This window comes from Thunnus thynnus, chromosome 8, assembly GCF_963924715.1.
Source record: "Thunnus thynnus chromosome 8, fThuThy2.1, whole genome shotgun sequence".
NCBI classification, from domain to species: domain Eukaryota; kingdom Metazoa; phylum Chordata; class Actinopteri; order Scombriformes; family Scombridae; genus Thunnus; species Thunnus thynnus.
The window spans coordinates 33,089,054-33,115,824 of record NC_089524.1 but is presented as its reverse complement, the minus strand read 5'-3'; the positions used below and the strand labels follow the sequence as shown (position 1 = coordinate 33,115,824).

Below are 26,771 nucleotides of genomic sequence, written 5' to 3'. Positions count from 1 at the left end.
AACAATCTTCATCAGGACAGATTTGGAGGAACATACACACATACACTTACAGTAAATGGAGCTATAACTTGACACTAACTACCTTTATGTTCCTGCTGTATTTAACAGTTGATGTAGTGAGAATTTCAATGACTCAAAGGGGCAGCATGAGCTCCTCTGATGCAACGTCTACCATCTCGCCTGCATCATCCGTCCTCAGGGAGGAGTCAACCCCATTCTAATGCGATCTAATTAGCATCCACAGTCCATCTCTCACCTTCTCTTACACCACATCAGCACAGTCAGCCGGGCAGAAGGGGAGTGTGTGTCACGGCCTCTGATCTGTTCATGTTAAATGGTAGTGTCTAAATCACTACAGCAACCATCCAGAAACCATTTCATGCTCTCTGGTCTTCAGGGAAATCGACTAAAGCAGTCTTTTCAGGACAATAACAGCATGCTGTGGACTGACCTTGGGCTTTATTCACAATAATGGCCGACCAACAGAAAACTTTTCACTGAAGAGCTGCTGAGAGCCCTGCTATAACCTGACAGGATTTGTCAAGGACTCTGTATTTAATATTTTGAATGAATGGTATTGTCCTACAGTAGGCTACCTGCCATTAGTTTTTGTTGATATCTGTCTATTCTTTTCTTGTTCGTGGTCGCACAATTGTACATGCAGACCAAAGTGAGAGCCCCAGACTGCATTACCACGCTATTATAAGGTAACACTGATACACATAAAAGCAGATACAGTGTCTGAGGTGAATGATTAAACTCAAGGTCAAGTTTAAAGTGTTTGTAAGTTTTATATACTTGTATGGAAATTAATAGGAAACAATGACTTCTTAGACGTAGGAAAGGCATCCAAAATTGAAAACACAATGGTGTGTTTTAGTTGGCAGTAATATAAAGTGTATAAAGTTTTACAATATGGGTTAAATTATGCAAGAACACAGGCATTGCTCTTCAGTGGATTTTTTTGGCCTGTTACACAGCAGATGCTTTTTCACCACTTGAGTTTCAAGACATTTCCACTGTAGAAGTATGGCCACCAAAAGTTATTTTAGAGCTTTGGAGACCAAAAACTGGCTGTTTCAAAATTTTAACAATTTAGGACGAAATTCTCAGAATGTGACACAAATCAATCAGTGTGGCTCAGGAGGTAGAGCGGGTCGTCCACTAATCGGAAGATCGGAGGTTCGATTCCCGGCTCCTCCAGTCTGCATGTCGATGTGTCCTTGGGCAAGATACTTAACCCCTAATTGCTCCTGATGGCTGTGCCATCAGTGTATGAATGTGTGTGAATGATTAGATGTCTTCTGATGGGCAGGTTGGGACCTTGCATGGTAGCCCCTGCACCCATTCAGCGTATGAATGTGTGTGAATAGGTGAATGTGACTCGTAGTGTAAAAGTGCTTTGAGTGGTCGGAAGACTAGAAAGGCGCTATACAAGTACAGTCCATTTACCATTTTAACATGAAATGACACATATTGAGAGTCCCTATCGACACATACACACATATACCACCTTGGTGTTTTTATATCTATGCTAAGCAGCATTTTTGAATTAAGTTTTACCAAAAATAAAAAGATGCCAGTGTTATGGTCAAATATTGTCTTTTGCTGCATTTTCAAAACATGAGGGTAATGAGTTGAGATTGCATTAGACTTTTATTATTATGTTACTAGCCCTTTCTCACACATGAGCCTGTAAGATTGCTGTTACGGCAGTGACAGCGCATAGGGCCCTCAGGTTAGATGACCTTTAAACAGCAAGAACACAACCTCAACATGCTGAACGGCAGCAGTCTGTGGTGAAAAGTGTCCAGGGGTTCTTTACTTTACTTTGACTCTCTGCTAATCAGAAACCTCTGGTGATATTTACCAGTCATATTCTGCTCCAGGAGAACAGACATTTCCATTCCATTTTATTATGTAATCTTTAATAAAAGGTTTGAGGTGAAAGTGGTATTTAAGGTTATAGGTAAGGATTAGAGGTGAGTGAACAACTGCAGTGAATGAAGGTCTAATAAGGCGTATTTGTGAGTGTGTTCCTGGGAACTGAGTCTGCTTTTTATCTGAGGCTTAAATCCAGACAAATAAAGACCCAGCCTGTCAGTGGATGAAAAAACCCACCAACATGAAAATCTAATCAAATAAAATAGATCCCCGACACTATCCAAGGCCTGTGTTACTGTAAGCAAACTAAGATTTCCTTTCACTAATTTTATTTATTATATTTACTGCAGAGAGATTACATGAAGGTTGGTTCCTGGTATTTACTTTCATGTACTGAACCGTGTACACAGTCTGAACACAGAAAATAAACTATTAACTCAAACCCACCACTGAATTATGCAGTCATTTTATGTGTAACACTTATTTTAAAGTGTTATATAGCAGATTATGATTTGATCTTTCTGCATGTAGACTGTTGCCATTAATTTGGTTTAATGTCAGAACAAGTTGACATTGCCTAAGAGACATTAGCCTTACTTGTTTCTCCACATCCTTACTGGCTGCTCCACAACAACGCTCTATGAGATACACGTCACCACTGCTATTGGTCCAGAGAATAAACACACAGCCAGTGTGTGTAGTGTTAATTCTGTCAATTATTCTTAGTCCTGAGATCAAAAGTCCATGTAAATTTTAGTTTTATTTGTTCATCCTTCTTAGTTTAGTCAGTTATCAACAAAAACGTGACATTTTTATCTAGTTTTAGTCTAGACCAAGTAGCCTTGACTCCAACAGTAATTGTAGTGCTCAGTTTCTGTTATGACCCGTTAAACATATACATTAATTTTACAACGTTTTGTGTGTTGTTCTTACATAGTGTCACAGTGCATGCCCATGCCCTCTAGAGAGTAATGACCCCGGATGACTAGACAAGCTGGCCATTTGCCAGGAGCGTAATTCTTTGGCTGACTGGTTAGCATAGCTGTCTGTGGTCTGGGAGACCTGATGTGGGAACCCTCCTTCACTACACGTAGATTTATTGATATTTTTCTCACTTTACTTAAAGCACCCAATGACCACTTAGAGTAACTTATAATCACATTATAATACATTATAACAGTGATTATAATGCATTATAACATGATTATAATGTATTATAACTACAATACACTTACAATACACTATGATCCTTGTAAAGAAATGTCAGTGAGTGACCACCAACTATTAGTATTATGATACTTGACATTATAAGTCATTATAAAATGCTTTATCATGTGTTATGATTATTGTTATAAAGCATTATGAATATTAATAAATACATTTAAATGAACTTAGAGCCTGTCATGTCACAGCAGTCATACCTATTAATCAAATATGATTAATATCCCAAGTCATATTTGAGGAGTTGTGAAAGTTTCACTATAACCATTATTTGTTTAAGTCTGGTGTATCTACTTTTTAATGAGAGAGCCGGTTGTTTCTGGATAAATTAGTGCGAGGAAAGCAGTGCTTCTGTTGATCAGTATATCAGACAGTGATGGGTGCAGTCTGGTCAGGATCAGCCAACACAACGCAGACTATGTTTAAAGTTTATTTAAATGTATGTTTTTCTTGGCTACTGAGGCCTCAGGGGGGCATCCTTCTGTACACAACACATTTGATGAACAGTCCTGCTCCCAAGTTGCAGACCTACACAAATAATGTCAAGATCCCACATAATTCTGATAGAGTAACAAGACTCAGTGAACTTTTAAAGCTATTTTATAGACATGGAACATCTCTCCTGACACTATGTCACACTCTTTCTTTCTGTGGCAACAGCTGCTCCAAATATTGATTGAAATATTGTTTTTTTTTTTTTAAATCTCTGCCTAATACTTCTGTTGATTTTTTCCCATCACCTTCTCACTACCAGGAAGATGCTCAGGATAAGAAGTCATGGAAAGTTTTGTGTAATTTTGTATTCTCTTTATGCTCTTTAAAAAAAATTATATTTTCAAAAATTTCAAGCAAGTTTTTTTTTTAACATATAAAGATTTAGTCACACTTTTGTTTCATAGTCAGTTTGGCCTTGTCAACATTTCATCTACATGGGAAAAAAAGGTTATTAATGAATGTATTTAGTCACAGTTTTTGTACACAAAATATCGATTTTGTGATGTTGGACTTACTGAATTCAATATGATTTAAACTTACAATTCCTCTCTGATCATGTGTGTATTTGAAAGAAAACCCAACTGGCAAATTCTGATATGAAAAAAAGTGATATTTTTATGTCATCCTCATCTTGACATTAAAGAAAGGCATGTGTGAAATGGCCATTTTTTGGTACATAATGTTCTGATTTATGTTTTCAAATTTTAGTTTTAGGATGAACTCACTGACATTCAGAGGCATTTTGGGTGCTTTTTAGTTCCACATGGTTTGTATCAAAACATATTAGCTCATCCTCTTCCCTTAACCAAAAGCTAATGCTGAGTCAGTCACTACCAGTTCCAGGTACGCCCCTAAATTAATCATCCCTCTTTCAGAGGAACAAGCTCAGTAGCCAGCAACAGAAGCTGCTCATATCAGCCAAGTGTGACACCATCTTGGAGGTACAGTGAAGAACTGGCTGTCCTCAAATTATGTCTAAATATAAAAACAAGTATAATATATCAAGGAAAGTGGTGGAAAAAAGTGTTTGTGTGGGTGTAGATTAAACCAGAAACAATATCAGATTCACTCTTCAAGTGACCCACATGAGCAAAAGAGCAATAACACAGATGTTCCACCCAGATGAAATACATTATTTAACAAAGCTGAAACTGTTATGACAGAACAGTGACTGTAATGGGAGGTGCCTCCTATAGATGACATGAATCTTCAGTCAAGAAGCCCCCCCCCCCCCCCCCCCCCCCCCCCCCCCAGTACAACAACAGCACATCGGGTTATACACCTTTACAAACCCAGTCTTATATCAAAATCACATCAGTAGATAACAAACTGTGATGGAAATAGAGAGCAGAGCAACTCATTTCTGTTCACTGCTCTGATGCTCTCAGCTCTGGTGCAGAATGCTAGTCATGTCAGCAAAACTGAGGATGCTTATTTTGTCGCTATTGTCTTTATAGCATCTTGTTGTCAATTCTGAACCTGTCACTACACTGGTTTCAGAACATTTTACTAAAGGACTGCTGCTGAACATTAGCCATCTGGCTAACACTGACACATTTACAGAAGTTTTGATAAATGTGTGTTGTCCTTACAAATAAATCAATGAAAATGCAATTAAATGAACTAGACACTGATTTTCCTGCTCTCTCTCATAATCCTAGGTAAGGAGTGTTAACCAGGATTTATCTATAAAGCAGCCCAAATCAAATGTAACAATGTCAAATATAGTGTGATTGTCTCAGTTCACACACATAATCTTACCTCAGTTTGCTGATGAAGACTGTGAGATGTGGTTGAAAAGCTCTGGGAAAAGCTAGTAAGTGGCCCATGAGTAAAAAAAAAAAAAAAAACAATTTTGGCAGTCTGAATGTCGCCTTGGGAACACAATCTCAGTCTTTGTTCCCTTAAAGCTGAGAAAGTCTACAGCTGCCAAACACTGCTTTATGTGAGCGTCAGTACAGAAGTGTAGGTGTAACAGCACTTCAGGTGTGTATATGTTCACACATATACAATAGAAGTCTGCAGCCTCTCAATTGAGCCTCTGCTATAAAAACATGCTCTTAGTGGAGTCGGCTGGTTAAACCAGAGTTAAACATCTTTCCAGCAGAAGTGCGGAGCAGCTTATGTGCTTGGCACCAGCAGAGGAGCTGCGTGGAGGGACACAGGATTGTTCTCCAACAGAAAGCAATTAATCCTGTTTTGAGGTCCTCTTTTGTAGTACACTTAATCTTAGCTGGAGGACAGATGATTGAAAACTGTAGAGAAGGGGAGTGTGTGTCTGTGTGGCAACATTATGTGTCTTTTATGGTTGTTTTCTGAGAATATATGTTTGTGTGTGTGTGTGTGTGGGTGTGATAGGGGGAGGAGAGTGTTAGCATGAATTGTTAAAAGGATGTTTGTTTATTTAGCAGTGATAAACGTAAGTGCAGCTTGAGGCAGATTTCTGTCACAACCGTCAGTGGCGTTAAAGATAAGCTTCGACACAAAGCCACCAATCAGATATAACCTAATACTAACCTATAGTCAACTCAGCTAATCAGGAGTGACACACCAATTAAATAACTGTAAAGACTGCACAGCAGGAGTGATCAGTTTGGATGGCTTCCTGGGCGTTTTTATTGTCTTGTTATTTTTCTAGTGTGCGTGTGTGTGTGTGTGTGTGTGTGTGTGTTTGTACCTGATCTTCCTCTCCGCCTCCCTCTTCGTCATATTTGAGGATGTTGTCTCGGACGTCGTCCTCTGGGTCGATGAGGAGCTGCTTGGCCTGACGCTCCTTATCCCTCCTCTTTATCCACATCACAAACAGCAGCACAAGCACTGCAGGATGAAAGAAGATGAAGATGCTGTTTAATACAGGGGACAACTCATGTTTTCACTGTACATCACTGAGCTTCCATAGCAGGTCTTCTGAGACCATCCAGTGGTTAATGAGAGGCCTCCAGGGGTCCAACATCCTGCAGTCTTTTGCTAGACACCCCAAAAAGCTGAAACGTTTGATACATTTCACAAATAAGAAGGAAACAACACTGTACTGACAATTATTATGTGAAAAAAAGTGTGTGACCTCAGCATGGCACTACAAAACAGCCTATGGAATCATGTAATTCAAAACAGTTCCTCTTCAGGGGAGCATGAATGTGCTTGGCAAATATATTGGAAATCTGTTATGTGATACTCAAGGCTGGTTAAGCTTGCAGAATCATCTAAATCAGTAGAGTCATTCTTCTGGGAAGCACATATTTCTACAGCAAAGTTCATGCCCTTCTCTCCATTAGTGATTTTACACACAAAGCTGAAAATTAGGCCCGACAGTGGTGCTTAAGAACAATTAGGAGTGATCCTCTGCATAGCATGAAAGTTTTTATTAAATATTATGGTAATGCTGTTAAGTAGGGATGTCTTAATCAGGTTTTTTATCTATAGACACAGCTACCCATGCTTACATGAAGTACAATCTGAAAATGAGAAAATATAGTTATTATAGTTAATTCATACAGCAAAGAAAGGATCAGCATTTGATCAAGTTTGAATGGGTTTAACTTTACAATACAGCTCAGGACTTCCCTACTGTTACACAGTATATATGTTCTAGAACTATTTCCACAGTTTTCATTCAGTTTTACTACTGAATCTAACACTTGACATTAAGAAAACCACGTCAATATGTTTTTTCTTCCAACAGTCGTCCCTTGCCAGAAGCCAAAATGAAAGATTAATGGACGATGTGTGGAGCAGGTCTGGGGGGTGAAATATCTCAGTATTATATTATATTACCATCTAAAATGAGAAAACATGTACAAATAGTCAGTAGGGTTGCAAATACCAACTAACATGCATTTCAACGCATTGGAAGTTGTTTATACATGACAAATATAAATGTAAATATGCATTCCATGATCTTTTCACATTTAAGTGTTTGTGCAACATTGCGGTCAAAAATGGCCTCAACAACAATCAACCCTTATAAGATGACATATAATCTTTAAAGTGAAAGTTTGCATAGCACATTAAGAGAATGTCGTCACTGTCTTGTTCTTCAAAAGCGTAATATGTTGCTAAATGTATTAATATTGAACTTATCCATGAATTCCTTCATACCCAGCTCCTCAGCTGCTCAGTGACATGGCGAGACCTCTCAGGGTTTCTGGCTCAGTAACTCAGGGTGTGTTTGTGGGGAGCTGTAGTTCTCTGCTCAGGGATCAATGTGTGCAACTAAACACAACTCAAAATGGATCATTTTAAACTCAATTCAAAACAGATTTTAAAGAGGGATCAGCCACTTAGTGCTGAATCATCTGTTGGTTTTTACGATGTTTGTTATGGTATTTTTATTGTTAGGGCTGCTTGATTATGGCAAATATCATAATAACGATTGTTTTGGTCAATATTGAGATCACGATTATTTAACATGATTATACTCACTGACTCATGGAACAGAAATGCTTCCATTTTATGAAATATATCAATCCACACAGACTGCGAGACACGCGTGAGTGACGGCCGTCTTTTTTTAAGCTCCCAGTCTATTTCTGTCGCATTTAATGAAGAGTAATCTGCACAGACAGCTGTTTAAATCACACAAATATTCTGCTGTATATGTGTTTTGAACTTATTAATGGTATCTACATTGATTGGTCAAGGCTCCCAGTCTGTGAGCCACCTGTTTCACTACAGGAAGATTCCCCTCACTCACTACGGTGGGCAGGAAAATAACATCAATGAATCAATAAATACAGACACTGTCGATTTCTTCCCGTGGAGCCCACATGAAAACTATTTTGGTTGAGTAAATTTCTGCTGTCAGTCAGCCTGGTGAAGGCAGTTTGTCCCCAGGAGCTGCAGCTGACAGACAGCAGTTTCTGTGGATAGAGACCCTGAACACAGGTCAGAGTCGGTGCCGACAGGCTGCTCACATCTTACTTACTATGTGGATTCCCAGTGAGAGAGGGTTTGGGTTTATAGGGAGGGGTTAAAGTGCACTGCTGTAAAGGAAAAGGGTGCGCTGGATTTCTTACAACACAAGACAAATCGAGAGCATCATTGCGAAACGGAATGTGGTACAATAACCATTTTAGATGATTATCTTGTTTTCATAATTGTTGGAGGCCAACATTGTAACTGAAAATAAAACTGGATTAATCGCCCAGCTCTACTGTTTGTGTTTAGTATTTTCTTGTATGTTGACTTGTGTGTAACTCTTGAAAGGTCCATCAGGGGACAGGCATCAGAGAACATCAGAAATCTTCAACCATCATTTCCAATTTTACATGATCTAAAACTCTAATTGTCAGATGATTTATGTATTTAATGTTTATTCTTGAGACAGTAAATGCTTGTGAGGACCAACATCATTTATAGGCTAAGCGGTGTTAAGCAGTGTACTGTGTGACAGCAAACATCTCTCAACATTTGGAAACACTCATGAAATTCTAATATTACTGACTTCTATACCCACAATGCAACACTCTTATCTTACACATCTTACAGTATTTGTGTTTTTCTTGACTAGCTCTGTGTTCAGACACTATCAACTAACTCCACCAGGAGATGGTGCTCCAGGAGACCTTGTTCACCATCATTAATGCAAGATTTGTATCACAACTGCAAAGCCTCTCTTATGTCTTCAAGAAGGTTGTAAACAGTTGCAGTTCAACACCAGACAACAACTGAAATCCCCTCATAGGGACTAAGTATTTTAAAGAATGACAGTAACACACAGCTCTATTTAGCATTTTAAGACAACTGGTGGTTTTTAAAACTCAATGTGAATCTCTCTTTTTGATCATATTATCTGCATTGATTTATGAGGCAGGAGAGCTCAGGCTGTGCACGTGTTTGTAAACCCACACTGCTATACCTGCAAGGGCCAAAATACATTAGGACACTGAGTGAAATTCTAAGTGAAGACAATTTAAACCCTAGAGAGGCGATTTGAAAAATGGCTTGTCACCATTAGTAACATTCCTCTGTGAAACCAACAGGGAAGGCTGGCTGCTAGCAGCCTCACAGCCTTTCAACCAGACAACAGACAACACATCTAGTCTATTTAAAATAACAAGACTGCTGCTTGTGCCAGACTCCACAATTGGCCTCATTCTATAATGTGCTCAGTGTGCCACAAAACATGCTCATGTGATTTTATTCATCCATACTATTGTGAAATAAATTAATGCATAATAATCATGAAGCTGTGGTTTTTACTATAATATACCAACAAAATCTATAATCATTGCATCCCTAACAGGTACTTGAACAGTCTTTGCAAAGCCTTTCAAAAAAAGTTCATGATCTGATGCACTTTATATTTAATGTCTGATACAGTAAATCCCAGTACAGTAAAAGCCATTACTTGTTCATAATCATTCATCATGGTCCCAGCTGAGCACTCAGTAAGTGAGTTCCTTTGTTTGTCCACTCCTGGTGATGTAGTATTATTATGAGGAAGCAGCTCATAAGGGGCCCAGTGTCCAAGCACATGAAGTGCTACTTGTTAACAAGCACATAATTCATGAAAAACTGCAACCAGTTTGACACTCACACTTGGGATTAGAGCCTGGGATCTCTGCCATGGCAAACCTATGCTTTACCAAACAAGCTCCACTCACAGTGACTGATGCTACTGTAGCTGCTGGCTGCCACATTTGGGGGAAAGTTGTGATTTATTTTTCTTTAAATTTAAATAATAGAGTAAAATGATACCTTCGCTTCCTCTTCAAGGCTGGGTTAAGGTATCAATCTGCAAAAAAAATGCTGCTTGGCCCCTACTGAACAAGTACAGTTGAACATTGAAGCAGGAAGTAGGTCTGTAAAATGTGAGTGTTGATTACACTGGGTAGTAATTTTACTGTTCACCTTTGTTTTCTCTTCCAAGTAAGTCTGACTAACCTTTAGGCTGGCTTACAACCTACATGATCATCATTTGTTACCACGTTGGACCTATTTTTTACAATGTCACCACATTCCCAAAATCTCAGCCATTACTTTGGTCAGTACAGTGTTCCTGTTTTAGGCCCTTATTGGACAACAACAGTGGAGACATAAAGGAAATGAGTGGAAAGAGAGATGGGGAGGGACATGCAACAAACTAGGGATGTTGTGGTTCACGTGAGGGCCCTTAACCCTGAAGTTATCTTAACTGATAGACCCAAGCTTTGAAATTATGGTACTTTTTTAATTAACTTAAAACTAGGTTTTGACACAGGCTCCCTCTACAATACAGGGCTGAGACATAACTTAATAATTCAGGACTCATGTTAGTTCAAATGTATCCCTAACCAATAAGCAAATAATCAAATGGTGAAAAAATGAATAGACCCAGCGTGGAGCTTTTGGGGACCCTGACGGTGTGGGACCTCTAGTTGCCCACTCTGCCCAGTTGGTAATCCAGCCAGTTGGGTTTAGGGTTAGCAGTACTGGTGTTAGAGGTGTTTCTATTGTTTTTTTCAACACTAGTTACTCTTTCAGTCAAGTTTCAACCCAGTGGAATCACTCTTCATCGGCTATGTTCCAGATTTAGTAGGGACTGATTGAAATAAACTGCAGGCTTTCATACAGCCTTCCACAACAGCTATAGATTTAATATGATTGTACTTCTTACCGCTGGAAACAGCAACAGAATGTTGAAAGCTTTATATCTAAGCTTGATTTTCATTCACATTCATTTCTTTCTTTCATGGTTTGTAAAGTCACAGCAGAAAATACTGTTACAAAACACTGTAATAATTTTTTCACACTCATACAATTCAAAATGTTTCACTGCTGTTGAAATTGTTGTGTTGTTATGTTTGAATACCTTCTTTCGATTCTACTCTGAGTCAGGTTCAACATTATGCAGCTCTATCCTACTAATTGCCTCTACAACAACCCACCTCCCCACATTACCTAGTCTGCTTGTATGTGTGTGTGTGTGTGTGTGTGTGCATGTGAGGCTCACCTAGCAGTATGATGATACAGATAAGGATGGCAATGATGGCTCCGGTGCCCAGTCCAGCAGCGATGATTCGCTCCATGTCCACACAGTCTCCATGGTGATCACACTGGCAGACCTTGACCCGCAGGTAGGATGTGTTGGACATGGGCAGGTTGCCAGAGTCTGTGATCATGATGGGAACCTCGTAGATTCCACTGGCCAGGGAGCTGATCCGCAGACGAAGCTGGGCATACTCGCCTGAGAGTGCCAGAAGATGGAAGAGTAGAGAGATGGAGAAATTGAAAGATACAGACTTCATCGTGCTTCACCCTTCCATTCAATTACACTGGGAGCTGCAAAGTATGGCTAAAGTCTGCTGATGATGGTCACTGGAGCAGCAGGGGCTTCTTTGCTTTGCCAAAAACATTTCAACAGTAGATGCTGATGAAGAGAGGAGTTCTACAGATTTTCAAAAATACTAACTAAAATAGAAATATACTTTACCCAAACCTTACGCCAAGCCCGAACCCACAAAAATCCATTAGTTACTGTGAGGTAACCTGCACAAACTATTTAAGTGAAAAGTAGAGTAATTGATTCAATAGGGTCCAATGGGCCCAGATTTACCTTGTTATGTAGCTCTTACCTAAGAGAAGAAATTGGTTAATTTCTCTTTCTTGTATAGTGTTCTGAATGGAAACAAGGAAATGGGCTGGAAACAATAGCCAGTAATAGAGAAAACAGTTTCCGGTCTAAATTTGGAAGTATACTTGGAACTAAATCAAACACAAAACGGTCACATTGGCTTCAGTCTTTGCATGCTAGTTGGCTCAACCAGTTGAGGCTCTCAAACCATCACCTGTAGTTTCTCTGGTTTATCACATTCTTAGCATATTCTTCTTCCCCCCAATTAATTCAGAGTCTCAGACCACATGCCATCTATGATTTGCAAACTCCTGTCAAGCTCAGGTCACATTCCGTGTACAGCAGTCCAGCAGATGTTATCATCTGCTTCTGCTTTATTGTTCTGGCTGACATGCTACACAAATAACAGATACAATCAGAGCTCTTTTGAAGTCTTTTGTGACAGATATGAGTCGAGTCTCAAGTCATTAAGACTAGAGATACATTCTTGACCTTGGGAACACATATCTGTGGTTAATATTGTGAACTCATGGTGCACTTGATAGCTTTTTCTAGAGTTTTGGACCAAAAGCCTTTCTCAGCAAATGGTATTTGCTCAAGTGTCATCATGTGACTTAAGTACATAACTTTGGTGAAGAGGACAGGGAAAGTGAGGTGCAGCAGATCCGGGGGGCTCTCCAGGCCAAGGGGTACAAGGAGTGAATGGTGACAACCCATCATGACTTCAGACCAAAATGGACTGCTAACTCAGTGGGGGCCACCAGAAGCATCCCAATGGGAACGCTTATGTGGAACCCTAGGACATCTAGTCGTCAAGTCACAGGGAGTCAGCACTTACCACAAACCATCCAACACCTTAAGATCTCTGCCGGTACACCCTAAAGACAGAACTCCCCCCTGACAGGGACTGTGGAGAGCTGTGGGAAACACTACATCAGTGAAACAGCAAGAATCCTGGACAAGAGATTGTATCAAAAGTGGAAACAGCCAATATCAGCTGTCTGTGAACACCAGACCAAAATCACTACAGCTTCTATTGGAAATATGTCAAAGGTCATGGACCAGGAGTCAATGGACAACCGAAAAAAGTTCAAGGAGGACATTCCCATCCAACATCAGAGAGCAATTTTAACAGAGACAGTGGTTACCATATACAACCACCTGTTATCATGTGACCGAAATTCCACATGATGACAACGGCCCAATTGCATCTTGCGACGCTGAAGTTGAGTGAAGTCAAACTACTGTTTAAAAGGTAAAGAAAGTACTTTCATGCTCAACCACATGACTACATTTCTTTCACAAGGAGGATTTTGATATTTTACTCTTCCCTTTAAGCAGCTACAAAAAATGAAGTCAGGGAAAACTGACTTGGCACAGACACATTATCTCATACTGACCACTGAGGCGACTAAGTGTCCAGTTGCGGCGTACGTCTAATGGACGATTGGCCAGCTCGAAGGCGAAGGGCCCAGCATTAGGGTTCAGGTCAGGGTCGCTGGCTGTGATGTTGATGGCGTTGGGGTCTGGCCTCTCACACATTTCCACCTCAGGAGGGAAGACGTGTGGTGCATTGTCGTTTATGTCCATCAGGTACATCTGAAGGGTGCCTGTCCCGCTGGCAGGTGGGATACCTGGACATGCAGAATGAAAACATGTTCAATATGTCTCCATTTCATACCAACACCTTCTACTTGTTTCCCCTTCGCTCATATCTTTGGCATTACTAAGGAAGATGGTGGAAAATGTTTCTCTCTATTGGCCTGAAAACTCTAAAAAGATAGGTAAATGCTGTTCATTACAACTCATAATGAACCACATAATAACTTAGTATTGAGTATTGTGGTAGAGAAAAAGGTAATGGGGTCATTATAACCAAAGGTGTTTATTCCCATGGTTTGACAACAGGTCCTATTAACTGCCCTATTAAACTTAAAGCTATCGTATGTGTAAAGTTATTTTGGCCTGAGAGAGGCACAATAGCTCATGGAGTTTCCACAATGACAAAGCTTCATTATCTGAGGAAGATGCCTATACCCAGGACATTTCATAGCAATCTGCCCATTAGATTTTAATGTTTTTTATGTCCAAATGGAAATTTCGGCCTGATGGGGATCCCAGAGAATAAGTCAGACCACCAAAATTATTAGTATTCATCCTCTGGGGTTTATGGACATCAGTAGAAAATTTCAGGGAAAACCGGCCAGCAGTTTAAGAAAAGGTTATGAAAGAAAAGTACTGCCCAAAGGGTATATTTGGCCTCACTGTGGAGCTACCAAATAGGTCAGGTGGTCACCAAACTCATTCAACACCATATATTTCTTACAGTCAACAACTCCCATGAGCAGACCCAAATCAACAGCGAATTGTTCTACTAACAAGTATTGCGTGTGTATCAAAGCCTGATATATGTTATTCCTCTGTGTCACTGAGCTCCGTTGTTGTTCAAAAACTATTAAAAACACATCAATGAGCCACACCGTTGCACTGGCTGACAATGTTCCTTCATTACCATGAACACACACACTAGTTTATTTTAACTCTTATCCCACACACACTGTCCTGCTGACAGAAATACTCACTAGAACACCAAATGTGGATTATTCTGACTCTGAAAATAGTCCCCAACAAATGCACCATTTCCTCCTGTTTGAGCAACGTTTTCTTAAAACTACAGTCACCAGCTGTTTTAGCAAATTACTGAGCCCTTTTTAAAAATGGAACTATATATTTGTGAGCTGTTTTCAAGGATGCACTCCCTCAGTAGGAACCCAAGGGCTTGGGGCTGAAAGCCACAGACAGAGTAGAGAAGTCAGACAGTATTGAGAGACAGACTGACACATTGTGGTTTTGGTCTCTTCATGGGATTTGTTGACAATAAATTTACAATATCACCAGCCTTATTTTTTCAGTGAATGTCTACTTTCATAACGCTAAGCGTCAGAATACACAACTAAGACAACCAAATCATCCCCAGTAGATTTTTGGACACAGCATATGGGAGATAATCAACAATGTAGTTATTGAAAAATAATGTATGCAAGCTTGGCTGCTACTGCAGAATATGCACAGCCTTCCAGCTATGCATATTATTATTAACAATGACAAGACCACTACATCAGTTTTCTGAAATTAATGCATGCCCTCCAGCAAATCAAAAATGTATTCTTCATGGACACAGTATAAACTACAGCATGCTCAGTAATAGTGGGTGACTGGTGAGCATATGGTGACTGCTGAAAAACTGCAGACATGTAACCTCTTGCATGAGCTTGCGTGTGTTTGTCCTTGTGTCTGAGTGTGCGTTTGTATCAGTGAGCTCCTTACAGTGTGTGTGTGCTCAAAAAGGGCAGGGAATGTACTAAGACAGTTAGCAGGAAGCTCAAAGCACAGCGGGGTCTCTGTATGGAGAGGGTGCAGGGTAGAGTGGATGGGCTGGGTGGAATTGCTGCTGAATGACATTCCTCTTCAACAATTTTCCACTTTGAACAGAGAATGCTCGTTTCTGTGGCTATAAAGCACATTTGTGATCTGAACAAAAGGGAGACTCTGGGAATGATGCACCAAATAGGCAGGAAAACATCTCCATTAGAAATGAATGGGAGTACTGTGTCCAAAACACTGTCTAATCCTACAAACCTGCCTTAGGAAATCTCATCCCTGATCAGGACATTTGATTGAGGGAATAAAGTATTGAAATGTAATTAAAGATGGACAGTACAAACTGTTGTCTACAGGAAGAAGTCTTCCTCTTCCCATTATGTGGAATAAGAACTTGACTTCAACATAGTGTCATGATGTGCAGGATCCCAAATTAAGAGTTTCCTGTATTCAACTTGAATGTGCCATCATGGCAAAAAAGCCTGAATAAAAGAAAAAACCATATATATTCATTCCATCAGAAAGACAAATGAAGTTGTGTTTAGTGTCACTTATGCAATTGTTAGGCAAATACTAATGTGGCATCCTACTGTACGTTAGTGTGGTGTCATATTATTGTTAAAACTATTTTAATGATACCTGGAATCAAATTTAAGGCAAATTTAAGGCAAACAAATAAACACAGCCAAACAGTTTTTTACTGAACATTAATTAAATTTGACAAGGACAAATAAACACCACTCCACAAAGTCAGCTCTTCTAGTGAAAAACCCTATCAATGTAATCTTCAAAATGATTGTGTAAATGTTTTGTTATTCAAAGGAAGAAAAAAAAAATGTCCTGGAGATGCATCTGAAACGCTCCTTTACCCTCCAAGAGTCTGAGTGGTGGGCTGAATGTGTTTGATTAAAGAAAGTGTTCATGTTTGTAGATGAGAAGCAGACATAAGCTAAAAAAACTCATCTTGATTGTTGTTCTAAGTCTGAGGATCTTGTTGTGTTCCGTCTCTGTCTGGCTATTAGTTGTTGTCACTGTTGGCTAATCATAGAACAGTGCTTTACATTCTGACTGGTTATTGCATAGATAGAGGGCTCAGAACATGCAACTTACTGACCAGATCTGTTATGCTATAGCAGGAAAAATGTGATTTAATTCCAGCTGAAAGGCTAAACTGGGAGTCTATCTGCTGGTTATTTGTAGGTCTCAACTGGTGACCAAATGTGAGCGGGCCTTTGCTGTTAGAGCACCCAAACTGTGGAACAGTTTGCCTATGAGGTCATCCTTAGTGTCTTTTAAATGTTTCCTTAAAACATTATTTTACTGGAAAGCATTTATGGATGTTTGACATGTTGCTGTTTTATGATCCCACTTCTGACAATTTATATTTTTGTGTAACTTCATTTTATTCCTCTGTTTTATGATCTGTTTTTCTTTTGTTTTAATTGCTGTTTTTAATTCCTTTTTTCTTCCATCTGTTAAGCTCTTTGTAACTTGGTTAAGAAAAGTGCTATATAAATCAAGTGTATTATATTACTATTATTATTTAAGATGCTTCTAGACTTTTCAGGGTCTTGTAGATACCCAGCGTACATTGCTGCAAGTTTGACTTCATTTCCTTGTAGTCTTTACACAGCATAGCATTCAAGGTAGTGTATCTACTTTTTTTTTAAGCAATTTTATTCCACTAAATAAAATTTCATTTTCATTTGAGGGGAAAAAAGTCTGCTTATCATTTGGTTATTTTAGTGCAATAACAATAATATCTGTAATAATATGTCATTTTGTTCATGTTTCTTGATGTGAAATAGCTTCAGTATGGTAAGCTGTCTTTTCTAGTAGTTCAACAGAAGTGAAGTGTTGCTGTAGTTTAACTATAGCCAATGGTGAAGAGCTCCACAGCTATTTCCTACCTAACACTGCAGATATTCTGCAGAAGCTGGACTGACGCTTCAGTGTAACCAGCACTACTGCAATTCTTGCAAGAGCACTGAGGCGCAGTGAACACAATCCACCTCTGTATGTGGGGGGATGGGGTTACTGCAGGACACCAGTGCAGCCGTTGTGTCTCACCGTTATCAGAAGCCATAAAGGTAACGTTGTAGAGGTTGTTCTTGACGTAGGGAGACTCTCGGTCAAGGATGGCGATGGTGGAAATCCGACCGTTAACCGGGTCAATCTCCAGCCAGTTGGCAGGGTCGTACATCTTGGCGTACCTGGATTTAGTCAGAGAGACAGCATGAGAAACCACCACAGAGAGGCTTCTTTATCTGCCTCCCTGGCTGCAGCCCAAACAGCTACTGGGGAGCTGATATATGGAGGCTGCAGTACTCTCACGAGGCAGCCACAACTCATTCATTTACATTTCGTCTCACTACAAATGATTTTTCTTTTACCAGCTTTGACAATTATATAAAACATATATATTTGTCACTGAAAATGTGTTTTCTTAAAATCTGTCTCATTTATTTTCTAGACTTGGAAACATACCCATAAAACAGAGTGAAGCTTTGCAAATCACTGTGACTTGCCATGTATTTCAGAAACGACTGCATTGCTGTAACAGCAGAAATAGTCATGTATCAAATATGGCACACAGTTGAGAAATAATGTGAATAAACAGGGAACTAGCACAGCTTCCAACAGATGCTAGCAGGGCTGCCATAAAGCCACCATGAACCACCCATCAATGAGGAATATTGTCAAGTTTGTATATTTTTAATTGGTGAGATAAAGAGTAGAAAGGCACAGTTATGAATAAATGTAGGACAGACACCAACTAAAAGACACAAAGCAACTAAAAAGAAAAATCACAAAACCAAAATGCTCTCCCTGGCCTGCTCTATAGTACACAATACAGTCGCTTAATGTCTGTGTGCGTGTGCGCTCGCATGTTTTTTGTGAACACAGTGTGAGTCCACCATTGGCTGTTGCTAGGCTACAAAGACTTCAGGACTACATTTAGAAACAAATAGTGGGATGTAAAAGAAAGAAAGATGGGGACAAAAAGCAGCAGTCCTGCAGGCTCTCTGCACTCTGGTCTGGTTGTTGTTGTCGTAAGCTCACTGCTGCAGGATCTGGAAAGACACATTTTCTGCTAGACAAGATGTTTATAGAAAACCCAGCCATCTTATCAGCTTTTATCTCACAATGGGGCTGCAACATAGAGCCACATGCCACCCTCACTAATTGAGAAGGCAAATGTTCACCCTATTGCTCAAATTAAATTGTGCTATTCAGTACGGTCACTGGAGGGAAATCTCAACACGAGAAAAGACTAATCCCAACTCCTGCTTATTGGGAGAGAAACCACACACTGAATATTTCTAGAAAAATAGAGTGCAGTTAAAATCTATTAGGACAGTGATGTTTTTCACTGTGTGAGCTCTGTACTCCAGCATTCAGCAATCAAACAGTAACTACAGTATGGGGTTGACGTGCTGACTTTCAGTTTAAAAGGGAACTCTACAGATTGTAAACATCAGTGTGTGTTTCTAGGTATTGGGGAGTACTACTGCATATGTGAAAAAAAGTAGTACAAAGCCTTTTGTGTCTCCAGAGGGAGCTGTGTGAAATTTGATAAACTCCCTCTAGTGATGTCCCTTGAGTCAGCGTGGGTTGGGGCTGAAGACTACAAGTTGGAAAATAAAAAAAAATCTGGGGGTTATAAAGAAGTGAGGTCAACAGTCTCTCTGTATCTCCTCATCTCTGCTGGAGAGTGAATCAAGTCAAGATGTATTATTAGTAATGAAAGTTATCCTTTTTTTAAAAAACTGTCCATCGTGAGTCTGGAAGTGTTATAGGAGGCAATTCTAAATTTGTGGAGTACTCTTTAAAGCGTATTGAGGGTGTTCACATCCCTACTGAGTGAACAGTGTACAACTTGTAGTCCTATAGGAACATATATCCCATTTTATCAGCCAGCCATCTATTTATTCTTGGCAGGGAGAAGAGGAGCCTTTCCCAGCTAACACTAAGCAGGACAATTCAGCAATACAGCAATCCTAAACATACAGCAGTGTTTCCCCTATACTCATAGTATGAGTATGAGTAATTTCACACAATCATTAACATCAACAAGCTACACTCGCACATTGCGCAAGCACAATAACACCCCAGTTACCGGAATTGTGTTGAGTCATCGACTAGCGCATCAAATCCCAGAATCTTCCCTCTCCTCATTCCTCAAATGGTATCTACGTGTAAGGTACTGTTATAAGAGTAATGTAGCTGTGGTTGTGTGTGTGGTTGAGCGATTGGAGAGGGCAAGTGGCAGAAAAGTGACGGTGATGTGAGCGGAGCAGAGGAAAAGGTTAGCAGTAAGTTGTCAGTCTGACAGTAGATGTACAGTACAGACTACAGTGTGTCAGTTAATAAATGCTGCAGCTTCTCAAGACCAAGAAAAGTCACGTCTGTTGTTTCCCCAAAAGTCTCATCTGGAAAAGTGAAGGGGGTTAGCTCTGAAGTTAGTCACAATTGGTTAGCCTAACCTGACCAGGCTCACTTAAGGTGGATTGACCTTTAAGGTGGACCAGCTATTGTCATTTTAGTTATAATCTCTGCCGCTCCTACTGTAAACAAAGAACGGACAAGTGTCTGGCTGCTGAGTCTCTTCTGAGTTCTGAGTCAACCTAGGGCAAACACTGTACAGACAACCCAATCAATAGGATTTTATGGCAAAATGGTGGAACATTCCTGATCAGTCACCTGACCTCAACCAATCATGTGCTTCACTGCTGAATACCAGACTGAAATCAAAAAGTAAAACTAGCAAAAAGAGAAAATGGTTGCAATGCAGTCGTGGCAGAGCATCAAGCAAAGTGTCTGCTGATGTGTGGGGGTCGTAGCCAATTGGCGTGTTGGTGACCAAGATGATGAGTGTCCTTAAACATGCTTTTCCAGTGAAGACAGAAATAAGTTAATTATTTAAAAATATAACTGACCAACCACTGTTAAATTTGATAAACAAATCTAGCTAGGTTTAAAGTAACAATTTTGCACACTTGAGGTTTTTTTCTTATTTTTCTTATATTGGTTCTGCATGCAATTCCAAGTCTTACTTTTTATGCTGTCCATTTGCTTTATTTCTCTCATTTTTATTAGTTTAATTCATATCACGCATCTCTTTAAACCCTTGAGGGGTCATTATGGAGTACATCATTGCCTCTGTAACTGAAGGTTTTTGGGGCATAACAGTTGGTCTTTTCTGATGTTTTTCACACACAGGAAACTTGAAATGATCATTAGTAAAGTGGATATGATAGCTGAGCAGGTAGAGGCAATTATTTTACTCTGACTATTTTCACTTTTAACTCCTAAATAAAGTTGTTGGATGTTTTTTTTTCTCATTTTGTATTTCTTCAACATCATTCATTTGGGGATAAACTCAGATTCCACTGCTCTTTTTTTGTGAAATGCTAGAATTAAAACAAGTTTACAAAGGGTAAAGATGTGCAATATATTTAATTGGCTTGTTAGCAGCACCGCTAATTGCTCCTGTAGCGCAGTTAGCTAATGTTCCCAGACTGGCATGCCAAGAATGAGCCATATCACCACTCCTGCAGTCGCGGGAAAGTTTTAACGAGCTAAATGATCACTGCCATGTTCACAACCTCATACATCACATACAACACTCAGGTGTCACCACCATATGAAAAATACCTCTTTAAACTAGCAGGAGAATGGTGCATCTTCCCCTACATGCTAATTCTGCCTTTAATCTAATCACAGTGTTTCAGCTACATGAAGCTCCACTGTATGAATAGATAAAACATATTATAACTGTGTCCAAGGTTGTATTAAATACATACTAATAAGCTAATTTGGTTTCAACTGTACCTTGTCAATGACAGTGTCTTCTGAATTAATTTTAATAAATGCAAGGCTAATTTAAAATATGATAAACTGAAAAGGCCTTCAGGTATTTTAAGGATCTATATCAAATGACATTGAAAGATATTTTTTATCTCTACTTGAACCATCTCAACATGTCGTAATTGAATTATTTATTTTAATCACAAAATATTTATTTATTTATATATATATATATGAAATGGCTTCCAAGGTGCAATGGGTGCTTTACCGGATGGTTTGTCTCATGAAGCGGTCGGGGTCCTGGGCAGTGAAGGTGGTGAGCAGAGACCCAGCAGGTAGACCCTCCTCCAGTTTAATGGGCTTTGGGTTGGGGCTGAACTCCGGACTCTCGTTGATGTCCAGGATTCGTACGGAGACGGTTGCTGTAGACTGGCGAGGCAAGTGGATACCGCGGGCCAGCAGGGCCTCGTTCTCTGCCTCCACAGTCAGCATGAAAGAGCGGGTCAGTTCAAAATCTATGGGCTAGACAGAAAAGGGAAGGGAAAAGAGGCGACACATTGTTATACTGAGTTTTGGGCTATGTTAGTAGTTTCCCCTACTGCCAGATTTTGTGCTAGCTGGGGTAAATTACACACATAGCGCAGAGGTTAAGCGGCAAGTTGTCCTTTGGTATCCATTAAGCAATGGTTTTATGATTTTCAGATCAAAGACATCTTACATATCTAGACTAAAATTGATCAGTAACATTTTAATTTGTCTTAACATTTTAGTATTAGTCATATCTTCTATCTAAGACCTACTTCACAAATTAGCTGTTTCAACTCCTGTAGTCACTTAGTGCCTTGAACCAACAAAAGATCTGGGAAGGATCAGAAGCTTATTTGTAAAAATGTTGAAATGTTCCTTTAGAGTTATAATCTTTAAGATTTTTATGATATCAAACCGAATTTTGATACTGTTCTGCAATAGCCATTCATTGCATTTGTATTCCATAAATACCTCTCCATATAGTGCTGTAGTGTTCATTGTTAGTGGCAGAGACCACCGTTCATGCACATGATTCAAACTACCTGCACAAGAGATTCACACCTATTCCAAAATGAATGCTCACATTAGGCTGTTTGAAGCTTCCCTCCCTCTCCTACAGCTGTGTCAGTGCTGCATTTGTTACTGCTAATGCAAACCCAACATTTCCCACTGCTGTTGCTTCACATTAACAGCATTCAACTGACAAACCACAGGGTGGCTTTTATTGTGAAGCAATCACAGCAAACGCAATGTATTTGTCATTGAGGTTAGCTCTTGATCCATCTACAAAACATCTTTGCAAATTTTTGCATATTTTTGTTTCTTTTTTTTTTTCCAACATGTCATCGAGGCAAACCAGTCATTGTACTATGGCATGCTGTTGTATGGAAACTACTAGCACTGTGCCTGCAGCATGATATCAGATTGCAGTGGCTCACAGTATGATGGTAAAAATTCAATTATTGACTTTCTTCTTTATTAAAACAAAGTGGAGCGATGAAGCATTGTGTAGTTTGTTTGACAGTGCTGTAAACAGAAACACCAGCTGTTCCAGCTTCTTCTGTTGCCTTTGGGACAGGGAAGCCACTCCAGGTATTGATACACCTTCCAGTGGCCAATACACATGTCTTGTCCAATGGAACTCTGGGAACTGTAGTTTTAAAACACACTTGCTGTTACCCACAGATGCTGCCAAATGAACCAGGGATGAAATCTTAAGTACTAGAACTTTACTGGAAGACAACAAAAAAACCCCAAACATGGACAAAATGGAGAACAGCACGCACAACACATGCACATCAAATAGGATAAATCAGTATAAACATGCTTTTACACTTTTATTGGTTTAATTCCATTGTATGTGTGAGTGTGTTGTGCCCACCTTGACCACAGTGAGCAGGCCCTCGTTGGAAGTGGGGTCAGTGGGGATGGAGAAGCGTCCAGTGGGGTCTCCAGCGATGATGCGGTACACAGCGCTCCAGGCTGGAGTGTGAGGCTGGTCTTTATCTGTCACAGTCAGGTTAGCGACGATCACGTTCACCCTGTTCTCATGGACCTCCCCAAAGAACTGACACACAAGACACAAAGAGAGATTTGTTATTAATGACTGCTGCTGAGCATCAATAGGTGACTGTAAAATGAACAGCAATAAATGAACACTGTGGTAAAAAATTACTGCCATTACCACATTTCCTACAAACACTGCCGCTTCCTGCCCAACCTGTTAGATTTTACTGAGGAAGACAAACATATTGGACGTTTCATTGGCTTTTCACTCCTCCACCATCTGCCACTGCCAATAAAAGCTGCGAGAGCTTTAGTGCTGTTTAGAAGAACAGTGCCTTGCCCCTGTTTGCTGTTTAAGAGCCATTAGAGTTCCTCTGTGCATGTGTGTGTGTGTGTGGACATTACTGTGTCTGTGGTGAATTCCGGGGGATTGTCGTTGACATCGGTGATCCTGATGACAGTGGTGGCAGTGTTGGACAGGCCATAGGTGGGGTTTCCCTCCATGTCTGTAGCCTGGATGATCAGGGTGTACTGGGTGACTTTCTAGAAACAGACAGAGAACAAAGAGGCTGAACAGTTGTAAACATGGACTTTTAATTCTTCCTCTTCTTCTTCTCCTCCAGAGAGCGGGGCCAAGTAAGACAGATGAAGAGAGGAAGTAAAGATCAAGCATCCCACCATCCATTTTTCACGTTCACACAACTTTCACAGGAGCTAATGAAGTGATTTTTTATAGATTGATATAAAATATATTTTAAACAAGCCTGAATTAAAATATTAATATCAAAGATCATAGTTAGATATAAATGTAATTAAAGCCATTTGACAATTGTAAAATGCCTTTTTTGTCAGAACACCATTATAGCTGGTGAGTCAATCAGTTCTGCTGTGTGTTCAGAGCACTAATGACTGCTAGATTTAACAGGTTCTGCACACTCCCTTCACAAATTTAGTTACCTTTTCAAGACCTCAAAAAGGATAATTATATTGTTTCAATGGAAAAAAAAAATCAACAAGGACGCACAATGTCAAGTAAGGAAAATTAACTCAAATTCGTCATGCTACAACTTCTGATGTGCTCTGGTGAAGGGGTGCACTTCTTCAATTTATCTGATAATGATCACTGCCTGTTTTGGTTGTTTGATAAACTGATCAAGTGCACCCCTTCACCAGAGCACACTGATTGTTGTGCATGCAGAGTCTGTGTATCACCTGCCTGTAAACATGCACATGACGCAGCTGCTGTCACAGATAATGTCGTCTGGACGCCAGAGGCAGGCGTTCAGTTTGAGAGGCAGCTTTTGAGCGTGTTTATTCCTGTTATCAGTGGCATCTTGTCCCGTTGCTGGTTAAAAGTTAAACAGTTACTGTCACAGGGCTGGTCCATGCCCTAATGTTAGCTGCATAGCTGTGAACGTAGCAGTGCAGTGTATGTACAGTCTAGTTTATTTGTCAGTGAATAAATGCTACAACTATGTAAGACCCGAGCCAAGATCCCATGTCTTGCTTGCCATCTGCTGATTAAAGTGAAGCCCCGAAGGTGACAAGCAAAGTTAGCCTCTTGTGACGGAGCATAAATGAGCTACACTGGTGCCCATTGGAAACTGACCAAGCTCACTTAAGGTGGACCGACCTTTAAGGTGGACCAGCTATTCTCATTTTAGTGACAATATCAGCCGCTCCTAAACAGAGAATAGAGAAATGTCTGGCTGTCTAGTCCTCACCTACTCCCAACGCAATATATATCACAGAAAAAAAGGATATGCCAGTTTCTTCCAATATCGAGCAGCCCGAGTACAAATAGTGTGCCCTCAGAACAGAGTAAGGACGTTTGGTAGGATCTACTGATGTCAGAATATACTAAAATGAGACACAATCTGTCTTAACACTGTAGGAAACACTGCAGGCTTGAAAGATATTCACAGGCTGAGAAGCAGCTGCTCCATATGGATTTGGGGATGAGCTTTACAAAATGTCCAGCCAAACACATACACACACATACACACACCTCCCGATCGAGGCCTGCTGCCACAGTGATGATGTCACCAGTCTTGTTGTTAATTGTGAACATGTTGGAGGAAGGGCTCTGGGGATTCTGGGATAGGATCTTGTATCGCAGCATCCCATTAGCTGTTTTTGGATCATCCTTGTCCACTGCTGTCACTGTCATCACAAAGGATCCTGCAGGGAAACAACACAAGTCAGTACAGACATGTCAGTGAAGCAAAGACTAAATCGACAAGGTGTGTGTGTGTGTGTGTGTGTGTGTGTGTGTGTGTGTGTGTGTGTGTGTGTGTGTGTGTGTGTGTGTGTGTGTTGGTACCAGGCTTGGATCCCTCTGGTACAGAGCCATTGAAGGTGGTGTGCGTGAACTCTGGTCTGTTGTCGTTTTGGTCAATGACGTTGATGACAATGTCAATGGGGTTCTCCACCTGATTCCCATTCAGGTCCACAGCATGGGCCCGCAACTGTACACACACACAAATACACTCCCTATCAGGTCAAGCAGTAGGGTTAGGGCCACTTTTAATTCAAATGGCAAAAGTATGAAATCTCCATCCATGCTAGCGGCTCTGTGAAGCTGCGCTCAGGCACAGCAGTTCTTGCTAACACCAACATGCTAACATGCTCACAATGGCAATGCTAACATGCTGATGTTTAGCAGGCATACTGTTTACTATACCATCCTAGTTGTTAGCTTTCTAACATTTGCTAATCAGCACTAAACAGAAAGTACAGCTGAGGCTGATAGGAATGTGATTTGTTTTTGTGGGTATTTGCTCATAGAGTTGTTTGATCTGTTGGCAGCACTAGAAGAATGGGAATGTTGACATAATTCATTGCAATCCATCCAATAGTTAGCAATCACCAAAGTCATTAGGATTCATACAACAGGGAGCATGAATGTCTGTAATTCATTCCATAGTAATACAAAAGACCAACCAACCAGTATTGCCATCCCTAGAGCCACGCCATTAATGTTTCTAAAGTATTATAATCAATATTAGGTGGCAAACACATTTAAATACTTAAGAAGCTGGTGTTTCTAAAATAAGGTGCCTTCTTCGAAGTATATGACTCATTATTAAGTGCTTCTGCTTCTCTGTCAACTTATTATACGTGTTTGCTTCCAATGTTCATCAGGAAGTATTGTGTAGTAGCGCAGTGATTCCCAGCAAGGGGTCCATGCTGGTGCCCAAGAGGAAAACTTGGACATATTGTGGTGTGCCTCAGCTAATAAGAGAAAAAAAAAGTGATTTGCTAAAAAATAGATATAAAGTATATCCACATATTTGTGTTTAGGGGAAGAATCAACACAAATAGGATTAAAAAATGGTGTGCAGCTGATATTTAACCTTTGATAAGTATAAAGTAATGGAGAAATCATTGA

The 26,771-nt window shown here is 40.0% G+C and overlaps 1 protein-coding gene across 1 annotated transcript in view; it reads right to left on the bottom strand.

Annotated features, from left to right (window-relative positions):
• The window catches only part of LOC137188350 (cadherin-2-like), a 102,254-nt gene that overhangs the window by 11,721 nt on the left and 63,762 nt on the right, over window positions 1-26,771 (bottom strand). The window contains exons 6-14 of the mRNA XM_067597980.1: window positions 25,704-25,848; window positions 25,389-25,561; window positions 23,786-23,923; window positions 23,256-23,441; window positions 21,615-21,868; window positions 17,606-17,748; window positions 13,555-13,788; window positions 11,534-11,767; window positions 6,278-6,417 (exon numbers count right to left, since the gene is read on the bottom strand). Coding sequence (XP_067454081.1) covers window positions 6,278-6,417; window positions 11,534-11,767; window positions 13,555-13,788; window positions 17,606-17,748; window positions 21,615-21,868; window positions 23,256-23,441; window positions 23,786-23,923; window positions 25,389-25,561; window positions 25,704-25,848 — 1,647 coding nt within the window. The remainder of the gene's footprint in view (window positions 1-6,277; window positions 6,418-11,533; window positions 11,768-13,554; window positions 13,789-17,605; window positions 17,749-21,614; window positions 21,869-23,255; window positions 23,442-23,785; window positions 23,924-25,388; window positions 25,562-25,703; window positions 25,849-26,771) is intronic.